The 21,228-nt window shown below is 40.7% G+C and overlaps 1 protein-coding gene across 1 annotated transcript in view; it reads right to left on the reverse strand.

Moving 5' to 3' along the window:
• hpse2 (heparanase 2) overlaps positions 1 to 21,228 on the reverse strand; it is a 53,562-nt gene that overhangs the window by 12,893 nt on the left and 19,441 nt on the right. Inside the window, exons 4-6 of the mRNA XM_008279773.1 lie at positions 8,984 to 9,157; positions 6,641 to 6,812; positions 2,303 to 2,350 (exon numbers count right to left, since the gene is read on the reverse strand). Of these exons, the coding sequence (XP_008277995.1) occupies positions 2,303 to 2,350; positions 6,641 to 6,812; positions 8,984 to 9,157 (394 nt within the window). The remainder of the gene's footprint in view (positions 1 to 2,302; positions 2,351 to 6,640; positions 6,813 to 8,983; positions 9,158 to 21,228) is intronic.

A 21,228-nucleotide genomic window follows, 5' to 3' on the forward strand; every position in this document is an offset into this window, starting at 1 on the left:
CGGTCAGCTTGTTTTACACGGCTCCGTCTGAGTGCCAGTACCACATCAAAGACGGCCCTCTGACAAAGTTATCCGGCACAAAAGTCGGACACAAGCAGAAGCAGAGGAGTATCCTGAGTGGAGAACAGTAAAAACTGCACATGAAGCATCATGTAATGTTCATGTGACCTATCAGGAGATCTGGGGTGAGCAGAAAGGTAGGACGATAAGAATGTGATCCTTGATGTGGACCAGCAGGTTACATCAAATAAATCATTCATTACATAACAGCTGAAGCACACGCAGCTTCTCCGAGGAATATAATAAATTTATAGTCCCTCTGTGATTTTCTAAGAGTCAGCAGTCTTTAACGTCTCTTTTATCTCCCATCAGCTATAAATAAGCAGCACACAAGACTCTCTGTCAGGCACCACCACCTTCCAGGATCAAGACAGACTGATGAATATCTATATTTCTGGACAGGAAAGCAGAAAAAAATGCTCCTGATTCACTTTAAAGCAACTGTAATTAGTACAGCAGGCGCTCATTTTCAAAAGCAAATGTTGTTAAAGTCCACCTTTCATTATGATGGAGGTTAGCAGAGGGGGGGCTGCTTGTTTGCTTCATACTCAGATGTTCACACCACTAATACCCCACTGCTGGAACAATTAGGCACACATTATGTGCTTCGCCCAGGGGCATTTAAACAGCAACTCTTGTGGAAAAGGGGAAATTTGTCTCGCTCCCTTTTCTGGCTCATATTTTCACAGTTAGAACTGGCAGCTGTCTGGTCGCACATACTTCTGACCTGCTCAACTCTCTCACCATTAAGTAGCACATACAGGTAAAGTAGTTCATTATGAGGTGCAGTTAAAATTTGACTGAAGTAGGTGTTTGTCCCAAAAAAAACACTAATTAACCTCATGGTAGCGCTACTGGCAAAAAAAAAAAAAAAATCAAAAGGGACATGTGTCTTTTGAGAAAAGTTGCCAAGCCAATGATACAGTTTCCAATGGAACTAATTTCCAGATGATGAAGATATGATTAAAGACATGATTTGCACAAAAAAAAACAAAAAACGCTGGCTGCACATTAAATAGGATTTGGCAGAAATCACAAAACCTGAGCAAACCACTTGCAACGAGTGACAAAAATGTTTTTCATCAATTTATTTAACCTACTTACACATATCTGGTTTAGGGTTAAAGTGCTCGAAAAGCAAAACAAACCTACTCTGGAAAAGATGCTCACTTTGTAAAGTGAAAGGAAACTTTAGAAAGATGGAGACTTACGGAAACAAAGAGAAGAGGCAGGAAGATCAAAAGAGGATGACTAAACAGCGCGATCATGTTTTGCTGGTGAATCCAAAAAAATGTAAAAGCAGTAACTGAGACAAGATGCTGCAAAAGTGAAACTACCAAGTTGTGGAAACATGTCATCACATAAGAACCACATATCATATGCTTCGTGATCTGGCGATACGAAAATATTTGTTTCACCAGTGATCACCTGGATGGACCAACAAAAATCGCTCTCTAAAGCAACGAGTGCGTATTTCTTACCCTTTACGCGTGATTCAAAACAACTCGAGACAGCTGCAGCGGAGTAAAACTTATACCGTAGACGTGTTAATGAGTGTTCTCCACTTTTATTAGGTTGGCTTCTTTTGTAGAGGTCAGAGTTTCTGTCACGCAGCCTTGGTTAGACTGGAATCTGGACCTCTAGTGTAAAACGGGCTAATTGACAGAGGGAATGAGCCAGAGCATATGGTTTGATTTTAACAGTGTGGGTGGTGTTTTTCTAAGCCTTACTGACAGCCCTTCCACCTTCCGTTTTCTTCTAATTTCTCCTAATTAGACCTGACCTTCACCTTAATGACCTGCTCGCTTGGGGTTTGTCTGATCTCGAGATGGGTGTGACTTTTTTTTTTTTCTTTTCGTACATGTGGGTGTAAAGAGACACAGATAAAAAACATGGAGGAAAAGATCAAACCCACTGATATATTTGTATGCATTCCTGCAGTGTGTGCAATAGACAAATGGCAGGTGTTACTAATTTAACACACACACACTCTCTTGCGGGCTTCTTTTCCTGTTGTTCCATTTGCAGGATAAACACAGTTCTTCACATTATGCATCGGTCTCTCTCAGTAACAGTGTTAATGATGGCTGTTAGAGGCTGCTGCGTGTACTCACTGTGGCGGTGATGGTAAAACACACCGTGGATGGTGGTGCCGGTGGATTTATGGTTAGTAAAGTCAGTAGTCTACTCTTTAAGAGGACGGAGAAAATAATAAAAGAGAAAAAAAGGGTAAAATACCTACTGTTGCCACGTAACTGCATCTACAACAGAGCCAGCGTTCTTCATGAACCTGAAAGTGGGGAGAACACAAATATCTTTAATTGATTGGCTTTTACCCAAAAAATAAACCATAAAAACCTTCCATTAAGGTTATGATAACATGTTATCCAACAGCTGAACAATATCTGGGAATGTGGGAACATTACAAGAACCTGTAGGACAGGCAGGCAGAGTCTAATATAGGGTGCCAATACATCCATCCATCCATCCATTATCTATACACCGCTTAATCCTCACTAAGGTCACGGGGGGGCTGGAGTCTATCCCAGCTGACTTAGGGTGAAGGCAGGGGACACCCTGGACAGGTCACCAGTCTATCACAGGGCTACACTTAGAGACAGACAACCAAGCACACTCACATTCACACCTACGGACAATTTAGAATCACCAATTACCCTCAACATGTTTTTGGACTTGTGGGAGGAAGCCGGAGAACCCGGAGAGAAAATGCAAACTCCACGCAGAAAGGTCCCAGTGTCCTCACCGGGATGTGAACCGGCGACCTTCTTGCTAACCACCACCCCACCTTGCAGCTCCTCAATACATCCTCATTTACCAAATATAACTTGAAAGCAAAAATGAATTTTCAACAAAAATTTCATTTTAAAGGCAAACTTTTAAATAAGCTGAAAGGCAAATGTTGGAAAATATCCTATCCAACTGAAAATGAAAGACACACATGCATATGAAACCAAAGTACAGCCATGTGTCATATGTTGTTTATCGACAAATTAAAGATTTACAGTTGCACAGCTGAGAACTCCGTCCTCTGGCTATTGGATCTGGAAGATCTTAAACTTTTCTAGAAGATATCAAATGATGTGAGCTGAGTGTTTTCTCAGATACATAATTATGCAGACTTTTTTATGCACTCCGGATGTGGCTGGTATCAATTTGTGTCATCATAGCTGTGCATGTGACAAAATACTAATAAATACTTGCTTTTGAAACAGTTATATCTGCTACAAATTGAACAAAAGTTAATTTTTTGCTTTGCATTTTAGGTAATATGGGAAAATTACAAACATGAGAGAGAAAAAAAAGGACCCCTACTAGTTTTGTGAAACAGTAAACAGCGCTGGAGCTGTTTGTGTTTGCTTCAGTTTGTTAAATAGAACCTCCAAACATCCCATGAGGAAAGAAAAAAAAAAAGAAATGCTGTGAACCCAGTTTACCTTTTAACAGACTCATCCTGTACACAAACACAAACACAGCACATACGCAGTTCCTCCTGCAGTCTCCCTTCCTCCTTCTGAGCTTTCGCATCTGTGTGTGTGTGTGTGTGTGTGTGTGTGTGTGTGTGTGTGTGTGTGTGTGTTTGCCAGTTCTACCTGACCCAAATCGCTCCTTATTTGGCTCTAACAGCTTGTCAGACATGCCTAAGTGTGTGTCTCTAAACATCGTGTCACAGAAACACAACTTTCACCGCTCGGGCTTGTTTAGTCTGTGCAGCTCTGATATTTGGACTGTTGAGCAGCTCAGCATCTAATCCATCTTATTTCCTGAGAGCAGCAGAGTGGTCGGGCTGTCAAACACAAGAGCCAACCCCTCGTAACAGTGTCAAACACGGAGGAATTGCCCCGTCGTTAAATGTGACACTCGTGACCCACCGATACTCCAGCTCTCCACTCTTCATCCTTCCTCTCATCTCTCCTACATCCTCCCCGTCCTCTGAGAACACCGCTCATCAATCAGCCCCGGTACACATACAGTAAACTCCCTGGTGCACGCAAACACACACACCTTTTATTTACGAGAAAATCTAAACTGTCAGCGCTCGGTGAGATTAAAAAGCAGTTCCTAATGGTTTCACTGAAGTAAGCACACGGAGGAGGGAGGCTGGTATCAAATGATTCTTCCCCTGTTGTTGTCGTCCAACTACTTGTCAAAAATGTGCGTGGCTGCAGAGAGGAGCTGGAGATAGATTCCATCTGAGATACGCTGAGACATTAAGCTGTTCCTTGTTCATGGAGCTACACATGAGAATGTCAGCAGAATGTAATTTTAGCACACATTAAGTTGACTTTATGGGCCGTATTTTGGTTACAAGGAAAGCTTCTCCCTGTTTATTCAATGAGATAAATGCAGAAGTGCACATCCCTCCTCCTCCTCCTCCATCGCTCCTAATAGTCACATTATCTGTGTAAAAAAAAATCGTCTCTTAAATCTCCTGAGACTAGAATGGAGCATCGATGGCAGCTCACTTTCAGCTACACAGAATAGTAAAGTAGATGTTTTTTTGTTGTTGTTGTTTTTATGTTCACTACACAGGACGACCTTTAACCTGTTGGTCAAAAACCCGATATGTATTTATTACCAGTAGCTAAGAGCAAAATCTACTAGACATCGGTGTTGACACAACATACACAACGCTTTTATGTTTACCACAAACTAAACATCTGAATCAAGTTTATAATCTTTAATTTAACCTGATAAACATTCAATAAACTGTACATTACAATTTAGTTTTAAACAAATATATGGCCATTTTGCAAGTTGTCAAAAATTTCCAATATTTGTCCACAATTCTCCTCTTAGAACATAATTGACATTACAACAACAGCAAATACTTTTCATTCTCCATTCACAGGCACCTACAATTCTTGACAGCTACATTCATAAATGTGTTTTGAATCATTTATTAAAGACGTGAATGCTGCTTAGAATTGCAGAAGACTGTTTCTGTAAGTTGAAGTTTTGATCATCTTCACAGAATTAAGGCATTTTAATTTCCAGGAAAAACTCAAACGCCCCTCCATAAGGTTGCACTTTACTTGGCTCGTCCCACGCTGACAGAGTTGTGTATATGCATCTGATGTTTGATTTCCACCCTGTGTTTGTTGTACGGGGCCACTGATGCATCCATTTCAGTCAGAGTTTGTTTCCATTTCAACAGATAGAAAAGCTCACAAAGGCTTAACTTTTGGAAGCTGTCATCTATTCGGTCGATAGAACTGAGGATGCATTTTTTGCACAGAATGAGCTTGAAAAATCGGAGACATGCAGCAACATAGAAAAGCAGCCTGCACATCCACAGTTACAGTTAACCTGAGGGTTGTGGTTAACACGGTCTGCTAAAGGATATTCTGGAGATTGGAAATTTCACTCTTGATTGCTTATGAATATTGGACTGTCCAAATTAAACATTTGGGACATTTATTAATAATAAATTATATTCCAGAATTTTCTCATCTGTGCTCTGAAAGTCAGTTTCATAAGGTGACATCTGATTAAGAAGAGCTTAAGTTGTTGGCAGTCAACTATATGCACACTCAGAGGAAAGCCGGTTGGGGAGAAGGTAGAGGGAAGGTTGTTCATCTTGTGTTTTTAAGTCTTGATGGTTCTCAGGATTATAACAGTGACTTTGGTAGTTTGAGCTTATTCATAACAAATCTTGTACTTTCTGTATGAATCCAATTCAATACATTCCAGACAGTGACCTGTCTAAAACATCTACACAGACACAGACTTGATAATCCTAAATTGGGAAAGCTGTTACACAATAAGCCACTTTCTCTCAACGTTACATTACTGTGGTGCTACAAAGATCCCTTTTTGTTATGTTTATGTGCTTATGATTCAAGATGACGACTAAACCAAAGGCTACCATGTTTATATTAGGATTTTATGTTACCTGTGTTTGTGCATTCTTAGTAAAGAAGTAGCTTCTGAATGCAATTTGAGATGGCAGAGGACTCAAATGTTTTGAAACCAGAAAGACCCTTCACAATACTGTGTAATAATAATGACCTGAAACATAGGAACATAGGACGTTATTGTGTTTACCTCTGGAAAATAGTAAACAGTAGTTTAATTCCTTAAAAATAACAAGCAGAAACAAAATATCGATATGAATGCATTCCTCGCATTTTTTGCTGCAAAGACTACAGATTGTGACATTACAGTCGGAGCAGAGGACACGCTGGAGCTCAGATAGACTTGTTAGATAAGCTACCAGAGCGAAGCTGACGCTGGTGCAGCTTCTGGGTGAAACCAGCAGGTGGGACGTCATGCCGTCACGTTATCAATCAGATGACACTTTATTTAGGCTGACGTGCTATAACTGAAGCCGAGACCTTGAAACCTGCAGAGTGGAAATCCATAAACACCGAACACCACTACGATGTGTGTGTGTGTGTGTGTGTGTGTGTGTGCGTTAAACACGGTAAAGCTCAGGAAAAGTCTCAAACTGCTGCCGCATACTTTCCACCACCTTCCTCCCCCCCACTTTTTTTTCCAAGCAGGATAGCCTAACAAGGAGTGGAATCCTGGCCAATCGCAGTGTTACTTGGTGACTCACCCGTCCAGCAGCAGGATGGCGTTCTTCCGGGGTCGTCCTGCGTTGGGGCCGAAGAGGTGAGCTCGGTGGTAGTAGCGCACAGACTGCAGCAGAGTCCGCAGTTTGGTGTAGTCCTGAGCCAACTGGGTGCTGTTGACCGCGCGACCCACCATGCTGCGGTAGGCATTAGGCTCTGGGAAGAGGAGATGCAGCACAATGAGGCAGAGCGACGGAGGGGCGGAGGCAGAGAATACTGTTGTTGTTGCACTCTGATCTGGCGCTCTTAGACAGCATCCGACAGCCAGTAGAAAAAGGGATAATTGGGCAATTCGCAGTAGTACAGACAGATGGACTTGGTGTCAGGGGAATGGTCCAAGCACGCAGGGTGGCCTTGCAGTTTCATTAAAACAAAGAAAGCGGAGGAGCTAGTTTCCCCCAAAAGGAAGGAAAACCAAACTTTCGCTGCTCTGTTTCAGGTTGTGCAGGTTTGAGCTGCAAAATAAAACGTTCTGGTATGCTTAACACGTGTACATGTATCTGTGCTCTCTCTCCCTGAGAGCTGTGAGAACAGCATCAGCAAAATTTCAAAGAATCACCTTTCAACCCCTGGCTCTTCACTTTGTGTCTGCGCTGCCTGGAGGACTTACTTCAAATGATGACTTTCGCTACGGTGTAAGTCCTCAATAAAACGTTCATATGATCCAATCAATGAAATTTTCATGGTAACTTCAGGCTTAGGCTAAGATAAAAGTTTTTATTGTGAGTTTTGCTGCTTATGAAATTAAATGAAAACATGAAGTGATGGGCAGCGAGCGGAATACATTCCTTTTATTCCTGAATGAGCCCCTGTATTAACTCCTAAACTGCTGGAGTCACACTAACAGTTCAACATGAACAGGACAGTTAGAAGTAGTTAAACAACATACTTTCTGATTTTAGTGTAGAAAATGCAAGAAGTGACAAGTATAAATTGTTGAAGTATTTATTCAGTACTTCTCAGTATAAAGATGACCAGTAAGGCAAAGACAAACTGTGATGGCAGCCATGTTTGTCTTGGACACCTTCAGAAATATTTGGGGTGGCACACACACAAAAACCAAAAGCAATAACTGAATTTGAGGAATTCTCCTATGCTTTAGTAGTATAGAGCCTATGTGAAAACTATGTCAATATTACAGTTAAGTAATCTGATACTGATATATCGTGGTACAGGTACAGTTCATATTTAGATTTCTTGGGTGACCACCATTCACAGGAAAAGAGACGATTTGAGGTAAAGGTCGACCAACTGCCGATGTTCACTTAGTTTGGTTAACTTCAACAGTTTAACAGTGGTTTCTTATACGGTTGCTATCAAAGGTATTTAGAGTTGTTTTTCTCAGATATATGTTTATAGCACAACTTTAGATGTTTAGAATCTTTTTTATGATCTATGCTACACCATCAGAAGCCATCTGACCCACATTCATTCTGAAACATCACTATGACCCCAAACACACAGCCTGAGATATAAAGAGCTATTTCCAGCAAGAAAGAGAACAGGGAGTCCTCCAGCTGATGGAATGGTCTCCACACAGCTCAGATTTCAACATCATGGAGTCAGTCTGGGACAACATGAAGACACTGACAGACTAAAACCACAGAACTGTGATAAGTTCACTAATATGTTTAAAACAACTACAACTATGAAGTTGGCCCTCTGACTTACAAAACCTGTGCAAAGATTTAAAAGGTATGTTATCTTCAAAAAAAAATTACACAGTTTGTCAGAACCAGAAACTGCTGAAACAGATTCACAGGATTTTCAACTTTGCACCAGTTCTACTCCTCTGTGACATTCCTGTTCTGTGAGAAAACTTCACCAAAATTAGGCTTAAAATCGTAAAAATCAACAGGTTGGGAGACAAAATGAAAATCTAAGTCGTAAGATAAATGGTATTCCCCATTGTTTTCCAGTATTGGTAACACATGTGGGCACTTTGAAAAAAAAAAAACTTAAATCAACATGTGCAACATTTGTCCATTCTTGTGAAAAGAATACTCAAAGAAATCCAACTTTGCCTTTTTCTTTTTTTGTGATTTATGGCATTATAACTTGATAATAGCACAAAATTGTACTCCGTGTAGTCAAACAGTGACCACAGACTGCATCTGTTAAATGAAATCTAGTGGACTGTCACTTGCAGGATTGTTAAATAAGAAAATCCCATTAAGTAAAGTGGAAGCACTTCAAATCTGTCCATCAGTGTCAGCAACACTCACTCTAAACATAGTAGCTGAGGAAAAGCACACTCAAGAACTAACATTTTACTACAGATTTAAACCTGTCAGCTTATTTATTAGGCAGTATGTTTCTGTACTGACCGTTGCCCAGCTCCCAGGAGATGTTGTACTTCTTGCCGGCGCCGTACTTCAGGAGGCTCAGGGTGGAGGACGTGTTCCACGAGTTGTCTGGGTTTCTGTGCAGCGCGTTGAGCCCCAGAATCAGGTGCAGACCAGCACAGTCGGCAAAGTTGTACAGTTTGTCTAAAGACCTGGCTGGGAAAAACCCACAAAGCAGTTGTAACTTTGATTCTTTTTATGCATCTGGGACCATATGAACATGATGGAAAACATATGGAACTTATGGATCTACTGATTCTCATGCCCCCTCATTCTATGTGCTTGGGTACTGCTCTAAAGCCATAGCTGTGGTTCTTCCTGCACCACAGCTATGTATATTGCAACCAGCTCTGTTTCCTCGCCATCTAATTAAAGAGGACATAGGAAGCTGCAACAATTACTTTCACCGAGTACAATGTAAAGTTTAAATCATGCATACATTAAGAGTGTACTGCAATGCTGTGGACATTATCTAGTATTGTTTTACATTTCTAAACTCTATTTCATCAACACATACTTTAACCCTCTGACCTGCTAAACCTGCATTCAGGTTTGAAAGGCATGTTGTTGTTGTTCTGTTGTTTTTAAAAAGAAGCCCACAATAGTCCATCTATCAGAGCTTGAAGCTGTAATTACTGAAACAATTGTCAGATTTTCAACTTTAAGTTTGAAGTTTAAAAAAAATTACTAGGGCTGTACAATATATCGGCGACCACATCGGTATCGATTGATATTAGTGTTTTGTCCAATATATCGGTATCGGTCTGATGAACAAATGTAGCTGATGTGAAAAACCGATGATTGTCTAACATTAGTGCCTTTGTCTCTACATTTGATATTGCTGCTATTTCACACATGTTTTTACTTAAATGGTCCTGGACTTGAATGTTAAATATGTTAAAATATGTTTTACTTTTGTTATGTAATAAAGAAGACTATGTGGTCCCATTTGGTATGGGCTTCTTTTGAGTAGTTTTCTCACAGTGCTTTCCTATACTCGATGTGAACAAAAATTTAATATCTCCATTGGTAATATTGGTGGGCTGCAAGGTGGCTCGGTGGTTAGCACCGTTGACTCGCAGCTAGAAGGTCCCCAGTTTGCGTCCCGGTGAGGACACCTGGGATCTTTATGCGTGGAGTTTGCATGTTCTCCCAGTGCAGCGTGGGTTCTCTCTGGGTTCTCCGGCTTCCTCCCACAGTCCAGAAACATGCTGAGGTTAATTGGTGATTTTAAATTGTCCGTAGGTGTGAATGTGAGTGTGCTTGGTTGTCTGTCTCTAAGTGTAGCCCTGCAATAGACTGGCGACCTGCCCAGGGTGTCCCCTGCCTTCACCCTAAGTCAGCTGGGATAGGCTCCAGCCTCCCAGCGACCCTAGTGAGGATTAAGTGGTGTATAGATGATGGATGGCTGGTAATATCGGTTACGGCAATATCATAAATCTTAATGTCGGTATCGGCCAGAAATGTTAATATTGTGCATCACTAAAAATTACCCAAATCCAACAATAAAACTAAGATATTTTGGTGATATCACTTCTACCTGTCTCAATTAAAAAAGTGCCAAAAATATACGATAATCAAAAAAACCCAAACAATTCTGTGCTCCTTGGTAAAACCATGGAACTGATAGTGACTCAGCTGCAACCAACAGTCACGTCACAAACATTCAGGGGTTTCTGGCTGAACTGCAGGCAGTGTTTACACAGAGCAAAGAAAAGAAACGTATGAAGCAAAACAAAAGCAATACATTTTTACAGTGTGCAGAGTAACCAGTTTTACAGTGTTAACACCTGTAGGCACTTTGGTGTTTTTTTTTATTTACTGAAGGCCTTTTAAGTTCTTCCAACTTCTTGCCATGGTGTCAGTGTAAAATGAGCACACAGAGAGGAAAATGTGACAGTAATAAAAAAAAAACATAAATAAATAAAAACTGGTTGGTGTTCAGAGTGTTAAACCCCCATATGGAAACAAACAAACAAAATACCAAATAGAGGTTTGTTTTGTATCTATACATATCATGTGACAGCAACTGCAATGAGCAACTGTCAGTTGAACTTGATAGTTTAATTGTTTGATGTTTAAAACACCAGGCAGCATTTTGTACAGCTGGAGGTGATGTATTCTTACAGCTGTTAGTTTGTCAAATATCCAAAACCCAAAGATACACAGCACAAGAAGCGCCACACCTGAGAAGTTGCAAGCAAGAAACTGTTCTTACGTTTTTGCTTGAAAAATGACCACAAAATGAATTGATTACCCAAACAGTTGCCACTCAATCTGTGCATGTTCTCATCATAGCAGCTCTTTATCTGTGCTATAGCGATGGATACAGTCCTGAGCAATACACTTAGGATATATTCTGCAAACAGCTGCCATTCACGAGGTGCTGAACTTTGTCCTTGTGCACGTGTGCCCATTTGTACACGACAGCCGACGTTCAGCTTCAGCAACATTCAGTGAGACTCCAGACGGACTGATTTTCCCATCATGGACTCCTGCGGCGGTGCAAAGCATCAAGCGCACGATTGTTCTGCAGCTGACTGTTGACCCACATTTATGTCTGCTGTCTCCATCAGAACACATTATTCTGGCTTTGCAGTAAAGGATCAGGGCGTACCACAGATGTTGGCATATGGGGAGAGTGCCACAAGTATTTGTTTATGTTTTAATGTGCGACTGCAGGCTGCTCCTGAATGCCTAAGGCTCTTGTTTTGAAACTTAATCTGTTTGGAGTCATTCCATTAATGTAAATATTACCCTGAACTCCGACCCTCACTTCCTAGGTTCAACAGGAACCAGATGAACACTGCGCTCGTCTGGTTCCTGCTAGAATTTGCCCTCAACTCTGGACCTGGCACCAGCTGAGTTTGCCAAATGATAGCTTGATTGAATGCGAAGCAAAGACGGACTCGGGTGCATGCGAGGTTATTCTTCTGGATACTTGTCAGCTCAGCTTTAAATTAGATGCAACTGTCTGACCTGAATTCAAGAACACATCTAAACAGTGAAACAATGCTTTTTAAGTTACTCCTGAGCTCAAACATATTTTTTCAGTCAGCGTTTACTGTAAACCTTTATTTCCAATAGTGCAGCGGTTTCTGTAATCCAAAGAGCAAATTATTGCAATAATCTGCTTTCTAGCAGGACAAGAGCTGAACACAAGCAAAACAAATAGCCATATTGTGCGGAGCGTTCTTCATGAGTGCATTTGAGTAAACTCTCTGTTCTCCATCTCATTAATAACCACCAATAATGCTATTATCATAACTGCTATTATCATAACTCCTTCCCTCTGCGGTTAAATCATAGCAGTGTCTGTTTGCGAGCGCAGAGTGGAGGGCAAATGAACAGAGAAAGTAACGCCAGATGTGGACTGCCAGGATGAGTGATTCCAGGCCTTTCCTCACCTAAGATCTGAGCAGAAAGCTACCAGCCTTGTTGCAAGACACGGCTAACTAGCCTGCACACATAATAAAGGCATCATTAGATGCATCCAGCTAGTAAGAAAAAAAACAAAACTGTTTCTCCGCTGTAAGGCCCAAGAGCAACACGTACAGTCAAATAAAGGCCTATGTGTTTATGTCAGTGAGGCGTCAGGGGAATTTTACAACTGACTCTAAAAAACCAGCTTCATATCAACTTCAGTTGTGAAAGGAAAAGTCAACGGTAGAAAAATAAACGTTCCGCAATTTAGTTTAATACTTCACACTTATTACGTTTTCCATTAATAATATTTGAGTTTGGAGTTTGGCCTCGAATGCCTCAAGAATGTATCAAGTGGATCATAAAGTAAAATAGGTCATTTCATATTTTATAATAGAAAATACACTTCCTCTCAAGTTGCTGGTTTAACCCTGCTGACCTTATCTCTGGTTTCTCTTCCATGAAAGTAATCATGCCTTGTGTTAAAATGCTTTAACTCTGATGTTCCCACCTTTTCTCTGCACTCCCTACTTGCTGCCTCTCAAGCACACCAGCTCACTTTCAGCTCTGCTCCAACAGTGTAAAACTATTCTATGCTAAACAAGTTGAAAAGTTGGAGTCTGGAGACCGATTCTGAGGAAGAATAACGATACAGAAAGGCAAACCTTGAACACTGACAGAACTGTTTTTGAAGGTTTGAAACACATGAAGGCTTGGCTTTCTGAATCTGTGTTTTTGAGCCTGTCATCTGCTCAGCCATGGTGCTGACTGCTTATTTCACTCATGATATGTCACTCAGCTTTAAAAAAAACAACAACAACAACAACAACAACAAAAAAACCCAAACATATGGACATGTTACTAAGGTAAGAAAAATATATGACTTTCTTTGAAGGTGCTATTTAAATCAATGGCTGTTTAATATGTAAAAGTTGGAACTGAAATTACTGACGGCAACTATTAGTGCAATAATAATAAATAAATAAATAAAAATGCACATCTTTTTCCAGCTTCAGCTTCAGTAAACACAGTGCTTTTGGGTTCTGGACTGTGATAAGTATCTTATCAGCATTATCAACAATTCTTAGACATAAACTATCAAAGAAAAAGTAGATTTATTAGAAAAAGAGGCTAACAATAGACGATTTCACAAGTGTATTTACTTATTATCAAAAAGAGCTTGTACATAATTTAGCTAAATCACGAGTTTGTCTTCTAAATGATAAATAGGACAAACAAGATAAATTCCCTTGAAAGAGTTTATCCCTTTCATGGCCTCTGTTAGCCTGCTGGGGAGCATTTACTACAGTTTCTGTTGCGCACATTAACAGCAGCTACTAGCCCAAAGATGACATATTGCAGTCCTGGGCAGCAAAGCAGAGTTCTTGCTTATCGCCTGATAAGAGCATGAAAGCGTTACCATGCAGACATTAGAAAGCCCTGAAGCCATATATCTTGATCAGAGGAAATCACTGACACTAAAACGTTACGAATGTATGTGTGTACGCATGTGTGAGCCGTTATGGTTCAATATCACACACGTGTGTGACACTGATGAGGAGAATTTCAATGAGTTATGGAGACATACTGTGAATTTTGGGTGACCCAGTAGACTTGCTTTCCCAGTAAAAATGATCTACGGCTTCAAAAACACAGACAGAAATAATTAATCCAGCTTGTGTTGAATTTTCTAACAAATGATATTCAACCCAGTGACAACAAACTATGTGTTTGAGTTGCATCATTTTTCAGTTGGCTGTTTTCTAAGGGACAGTGAAAGCTTCATAAACAGTTCTTGCATTGTAATACGGTTTAAAATAGGTCTCAAAACTCTCAATAGCACAATACAGGCCCTGTGAGGAGATCAGGCTTCACTGTACTCACTGAGCTACAAGATTCTCTTTTATCTTACAAACAGTCCAGCCAGAAACAAGCAGAACAAACCCAGAGAGCTGTGTGCATACGTGTGTGTGTGTGTGTGTGTGTGTGTGTGTGTGTGTGCATCTGTTGGCGTGCCTTTCTGTGTTGCGGAAAGAGTGGGGTCTGGATATTGTCAAGCTGTCTATCTGATAGAAAAGCCAGTTCTGTGAAGCAGAGAAGGCGGCAGCATCAGTCAGCGCTATGCCTCATTTCTGCAGCTCTGCATATTCCCTCAAACACTGAGGTACACATACGTCTACGTACACCGGGCCTGTGCGCGCTCACACAAACAGTGTTTGCTGGTTTACATACCACCCACGTGAGCCAGACACCCATTTGAAGTTTCCAATGAAATCACACTTTCCTCTGTTTTTGCAGCTTCACTGAATTACTGTCGACTGATAAGACAGGTGTATTTTTACGTGACAGTCTCTGCTAAGGCAGCGTTAAATATGATCTGTTTCACTTTTAAGCTGCACGAGTCCCTTTTATGATGTTATTTATCCTTACTGAATAAGGAAATTCAGAGTGGTGCTCGGTATTATGAAACAAACCTCCTTTGGGGAACCTTGAAGAGTTTTCTGTGCACGAGATGGATTTACTTACAATTTAAAGTTATAAAAAGCAGGTCAGAGAGGAGGGAGACACGTTGTACCAATGAGTAATGTTATGAGTATGTTCAGTTATAAAAAACAAGGCAGGTACACTCGTGATGTAACCTGACAGTCGACTATCAGCTGCTCCAGTGTGCTAACATGTCTAACATTTGCATTTAATTTATAAATGTAGAAACTCAAAATCCAATTTTTGTTGGATTGAATTAGAAGCTCAGTTTTTTTTTAACTTTGTTTTGTTTTTTGCTTGATATAAAGTAAGCTCTCAGTGGTTTCTTTCTTGACCTACTGTGGCATTTGTACCTGATTTGTACACTGCCTTGGACAAAATTTTTAAAAATTGTGCTAAATGAATAATTGTAAATGTTTAAAATAAGGAATTTCTTATGAAATGAATGAAAGTACTTTAAATAACAGGAGTCTACAAATCTATAGTTTTACAGTGTTTTGATTACCAGTTGACAGAATGTTCTTCATTCAAGAGCGGTTTAGTAACCTTAAACCTGCTCTGGAGGTTTATCTGGGGGCACAAGTTACATAAAAATGATAGGCATCCATTTAAACTGTGAGGAAAGTGATCATAGTCTACAGATGTACAGCAGGAACAAACGTTATTCCCTCAGATGATTATTGGACACAATTCTTGTGTAGAAATGCTTATGTATTTCCTACATTGGTCTGTGTAACGCTCTGCAATACTTTGCTCAATTTGCACCATCAAAATGAATCATTCAAAAATTACTTTAAAACTTCCATAATTAATGCTCACTTGCGTAGTTAATGCTTTGATTGTTGCTTCAAACGTTTTTTGATTTTTGATTTCTTTTGCAAAAACAAACAAATAGAAAATAGACTCACAAAACACTGAAATTATCCATTTCTGTTTAGTGTTGTGGTTGGAATGTACCATTAGTGCCCGGAGGGGGGGCATACATATCATGTAACCACATTATGCAATACAGCACATCTGATCGTTCAGTCATGAAGCTGCTGCACTAATGTGCTGCATCGATAATAAGATGCTACAGACAATACATTGCCTATAACATCATGACAATAATGTTGTCTTTACTTTCATTTCTTTATTTATTCATTCTTCGGAGGGTTTGCGCCATTACACACACAAACACACACATAAAAGCACGTTCAAAAAGCCATTTGAAGGCAGCTACCCAATTAATCTGAACAAAAATAAAAACAATAATCATGTATCATCAGGCTGCTAACATACAAAGAGAGAATTATCCATTTGTAAAGTAATTGAAAAGACTGCGAAAGTTTCAAATCCATTTTCTTTTTGATTCATTTTGATGGTACAAATTACACAAAGAGATGCAAAACATTGCACAGACCTGCGTTCCCTCCATTTGGAGAGAAAAATGGAGAGCACTGAAAATATTGTTGTTTTTGATCTCTGGTTTCAATCAATAAGGAAATATCATGAGTTGTGTTCCAGACACAGCTTACCACCCCGGCAAATGTCAGTTTGAATGTTTAGTCCTATCACAATCAGTCTGGAGCACACAACTACACACATACACAAACATCTACGTAAACACACACACAAAAAGACTTGAGCTGAATTCTGGCTTGCTTTAAAAGCTAAATCAAAACCGAATCCTCAAGAGACATGTGCAGACAGGGGAGAAGGCTGTTTAGAGAAATTAATTGTGAGTCTTTTTTCCTGTTTATGGATACAATGTGTTTTTCCATGTCAAAAGATGCACATGTTGCACTCAAGTTTCAGAGTTCTTAAAATGCAATCTAAGTGTCCACGCTTCTCACGACCACGATCTCAAAACACAGATCGAAATACAAAATCAGGACACGTGACTTTCAATTTTAATTACAAGGCAAAAAGAAACGTGTACGACGTTACATCATGTCCATTGTAGTATTCCCATGTGTACGAGGTACTTTCTTCCACTGGTTTAAAGTGTGCAGTGAAACAGACTGAGCAGCGAGGACAGCAAAGTGGAATGGCTGCTTTGAGACTGTTCATCCATCAAACTGTTCTCTACATGCTGCAGACAATTGCTGATGACAGTATTAAAGGTTTTACCAGATGGACGAAAAGTAATCTAACATTTATACTTAACACACACCATGTGCAGTTACAGACGACCAGTAAGGCCAGACATAAAAAAAATTCAAAGTCAACTGACAAAATATCCAGAAAAAACCCCAAATGTGGTGCATTTATCCTCAGCGAATCCATTATGGCTTCAATTTTGCTTTTCTCCACCAGCTCCAGCGGTTCTTCTCGCTACTCCCTGCCTTCTGTTTCTCATTGGACCAGTTCCTCCACTAACCAGATCCTCTGAGGTTGCAGAGCACGATACTGCGACTGAATCAAGGTCACCTCGAGACCGTCGTTTCCGATTCGCAGCTATTTCGACGGATAGCCAAAAGTTTAAGAGCAGCCATCGATGCAGTTTGATCGTTCACCCGAATCGGTCAAAGCCAGACCGGTGTACGGTTACGGTCGGCGTACAGAAAGCGATTAAATGCGGTGTTTTGCTATGTTCGCATGTTGTATCTGCAACTTATCCTGACGTTAACTTGACACTGCATGTCAGGGGTTGCGCGGAGGGAGAAATGTGGTTCCAATATAGTGCGACTCTGTGCTGCTCCGCCAGCGCGTTGCACAGAATCCAACGCCTCCATGTTTACACACACACACATCTCCACATGGACTCCTCTTTCATACAGGGTGGCTTAACTCCAGCAAAACCATTCAGGTCAAACCACTTTTGTATTTTGGAAGAATGCGAGATATGTGGTGGGCACCTGTTTTCAATTCTGTTAGTAGAGGGGGACCGAAATGTGTGTGTGTGTTTGGGCGCGCGTGCGTGTGGAAGCCAGAATGTGAGAGAGAGAGAGAGATTACCTCAATCTGTGAATTTGCTGTGACTAGACTTGCGTGTGGCCCCCTTCTGTGTACCCTGCGTTCGGAGATGCAGAGCAAGTCGATGGGGCTGGTGAGTAAGACGAGTGGTATGTTAACATTTCTCGATGTAAAGTAACGCGTGTTGTGTGTGTGTGTGTGTGTGTGTGTGTGTGTGTGTGTGTGTGCACGCGCTTCAAACCAGGCAACGGGCTGCAGCAGACAACAAATCAAAGACAGAGAAGTAGACAAAATAACATCAACTGTCTTCTGTTGGCTTCGGGCCATGTAACTCAAACCATTTGCTGGGGGAAAAGGGTGTGAGGGAAATGTGTATGGGGTGTGAGTGGTTTTCACATCTGTTTGGCAATGGTCACTGTCTATCACTCCCTAATGGGAAAAGTACGCTTTTTTAGATACTAATGACCTCATTATGTTTGGCTTGTAAAAGAACAAGGTGTGTGGAAGTATTCCTTTACCAGGAGAGAAATACCACCATGTCTCTTGTCTGTGTTTGTGCTATGGAGCTACCTATAAACCACAACCAAATAAGAAGGAATTAGTGGCTGTTCCCGTGAGCCAAAGCTAAAAAACATGAGGGCAGTTTGGTGACTTGTGAGTCGAACTGAAGGTTCAACTCTATCCAGGGCAAACACATTTCCAAATTGCAAGATGCTTTTGGTGGACCACAAGTACCTGCAGCTTCTTTCACTCTATAGTCGATGTAAACACAATGCTACATCAGTGCAAAAAAACAAAACATATTAGCTTACTAACAGAGGGTGTAAAATTGTGTGATGCCTTTGTTTCTTTTCTATTAACATGACCCATGCTGGAGGCGTGGAGGAGCCATAGATCACACGACTTTCACCAGGGAGTCGTGTTTTCATCCACCGTTTCTCATTTCCAGTTGACGTTTGCAGCCATTTAGGCTACAAACGTACTTCGTTAAGTTCCGGCACCAAAACAGCGTAGTTAGATTTAGGAAAAGATCATAGTTTGGGTTAAAACACACCCATAACTTGACACATAGCTCTGCTACAACATTAAAACAACCAAGAGGTGAAGTGAATAACATTAACCTTCTTGATTCAATGCAATGTTCTCCTGGTATATATCTGCCTCTCAGTTTGACACATATCACCCATCTAAACATTATTCCAGACCAGGCACAACCCCCAGCAGGACTAGGGTGAATCCTGTTGCACTGCCACACTGCAAAAACCGCTCAAGGAACATGACAAAGAACCCAAAGTCTTGACCCACCCTCAAAACTCCCCAGATGTCAATTGTGAAATGCTCCAGAATAAACCCAGTTCGCGGAAGCCCCATCCCACAATCTAAAGGACCCAGAGGACCGGCCACTAATGTCCCAGTGCCAGACGCCTCAGGACACCCCCAGAAGTCAGGGGTGTTTTGGTGGCACGAGTGAAACCGACACAAAATTAAGCAGGTGGTTAGAATGCTGTGGCGTATTGATGTACATGCTGACCATCGTAGGTATTTGCAGACCCAGGCCTTGCAGTCAAAGTAAAACCACAAAACTCAACCTTTTGATGCCATTCTTACATCATCTTAAAACTTAAAGCTCAAAAGGTTGGTGATTAAAGGTCTTTGGCAAAACATTAGATCCACCTCTTTAGCACTAAAGCCTCTAAGTGAATAGACCGTTTGTTATTTATGGTTCAAACTAATTCATGACCCTCAGTATGATTCTCAAGCAAACAATAAATGGAGACATTCATTCTGTTCTGTTAAAATACCACATCAACATACCTCAAAACCACTTCTTCTGATTTCCTCAGACCACAAAAATGATTTCAGCGCTATTTAAAGATTACCAAAGGTCACCATCATCCACAGAAAACCTAAAATAAAAACTGACTGTATCTATCTAGTGGTCATGATTGAAATTAAGGTGGAGGGGCTTCATACCTGGGTGGGGCTTCTTAGCCCAGTTTGCCCTAAACATGTTGGATTGACAGCTGAATTGGTAGAGAAGAAGAGACGGAGTATAAATTAACTTATGTAACTGTTAGGGACAGACAGTATTTTTTTTAGCAGATATGTTGAAGAATAAGAACTAAACTCTCTTGCCTGCAAAATGACACAAACTTCTTCAGCAAATCAAGGCACAACACCAGCTACTAAGCCTTAAAAGTCATGATCTATGAAGCTGGTGTGGTCTCTTGTTTAAAAACTGCGTCTCTTTTTGAGTCATGTCACCCCCTGCTGTTAGTGTCTCCATCAGGAAGTTACTGAACGGTGACAGTTTGGATGACTAAATGCAAAGAAACACTGACATTATGAAAAGAACATGCACTTACAAGTTGGAAAACAAAATGAATTTAAAAATAAAGAAGTCTTTTTGCCTACTGTTGTCCTGTATACTGGAGTATATTCACCAAACAGTCTAATTTCAGGAGGGTGTTGATAGCCAAGCCAAGAAAACAGGTTAGAAAGCAAAAAACTGTCAAGTTGATGAGGTTTAAACAGTATTATTATTTTTTGTAGTGTTGCATTTGTAGCATCTTTTTTCCAACACCTAAAGTCTGCTGCCTGTGTCAAACATTAAAGTTGTTTTTTCTGAAGGCAGAGCAGTTAAAGAAAGGGGCGGGAGCACCATACCTGACATTTTTACTACCAGAGATTAGTAACACTGTCACCTCCAAGGAGGGAGGTTGTAAAGCTTCCAGCTCTTATCTAGTTAGCCATCTCGTCACACACCTCTGCCGATGCTGTAATTGAGCACTGAATGCTCTGTAATTGCAGAGAAACAAGACTCCTCCACACAGATAGGGCGAAATAAGAGGGAGACTAGCCCGAGGCTGGGCTGCCCCCAGAACCATCAAAGGGCTAAAAACAATTTCTGCAGGCCTTCGCGCAAAACACCTGCAAACACACTCACTGATTACTTAGGGTCCTAACAAATGCCTCTTGTAACACCTTGAAATTCATCATGTTCAACAGTCATATGGCTGGCAAACCAAAGGGCAAACAAAACATTTGTTGGGGTATACAGGATATCTGCTGCATTCCCACTTCAAGAAGGCCATGTTTGATCCCGGGCTGTGTGATGAATGAGGGTTATGAAGACCAGATCCCAATGCAAACACACAGTATCCCAGACTCCCTTTCACTGCTAGACTAATCACCATAATCACAGCAATCATCTTGCACTCTCAAACTATATCCACTCACATTACTTATGCTTCAGTTAAACTGGACACTCTGTCTTCAGCTGAACGTGCGGAGCCAGATTAAACAGTTACAGAATCACAATATCGCATTACCACAGTTTTATAGGTAATTATACGTTTATAATATCAGATGCTGGGAAAAGTTACAAAATGTTTCTAAGAATCTTACTAAGCAGTGCACTG

Source organism: Stegastes partitus, unplaced genomic scaffold (genome assembly GCF_000690725.1).
Source record: "Stegastes partitus isolate 25-593 unplaced genomic scaffold, Stegastes_partitus-1.0.2 Scaffold169, whole genome shotgun sequence".
Classification (NCBI taxonomy): Eukaryota; Metazoa; Chordata; class Actinopteri; family Pomacentridae; genus Stegastes; species Stegastes partitus.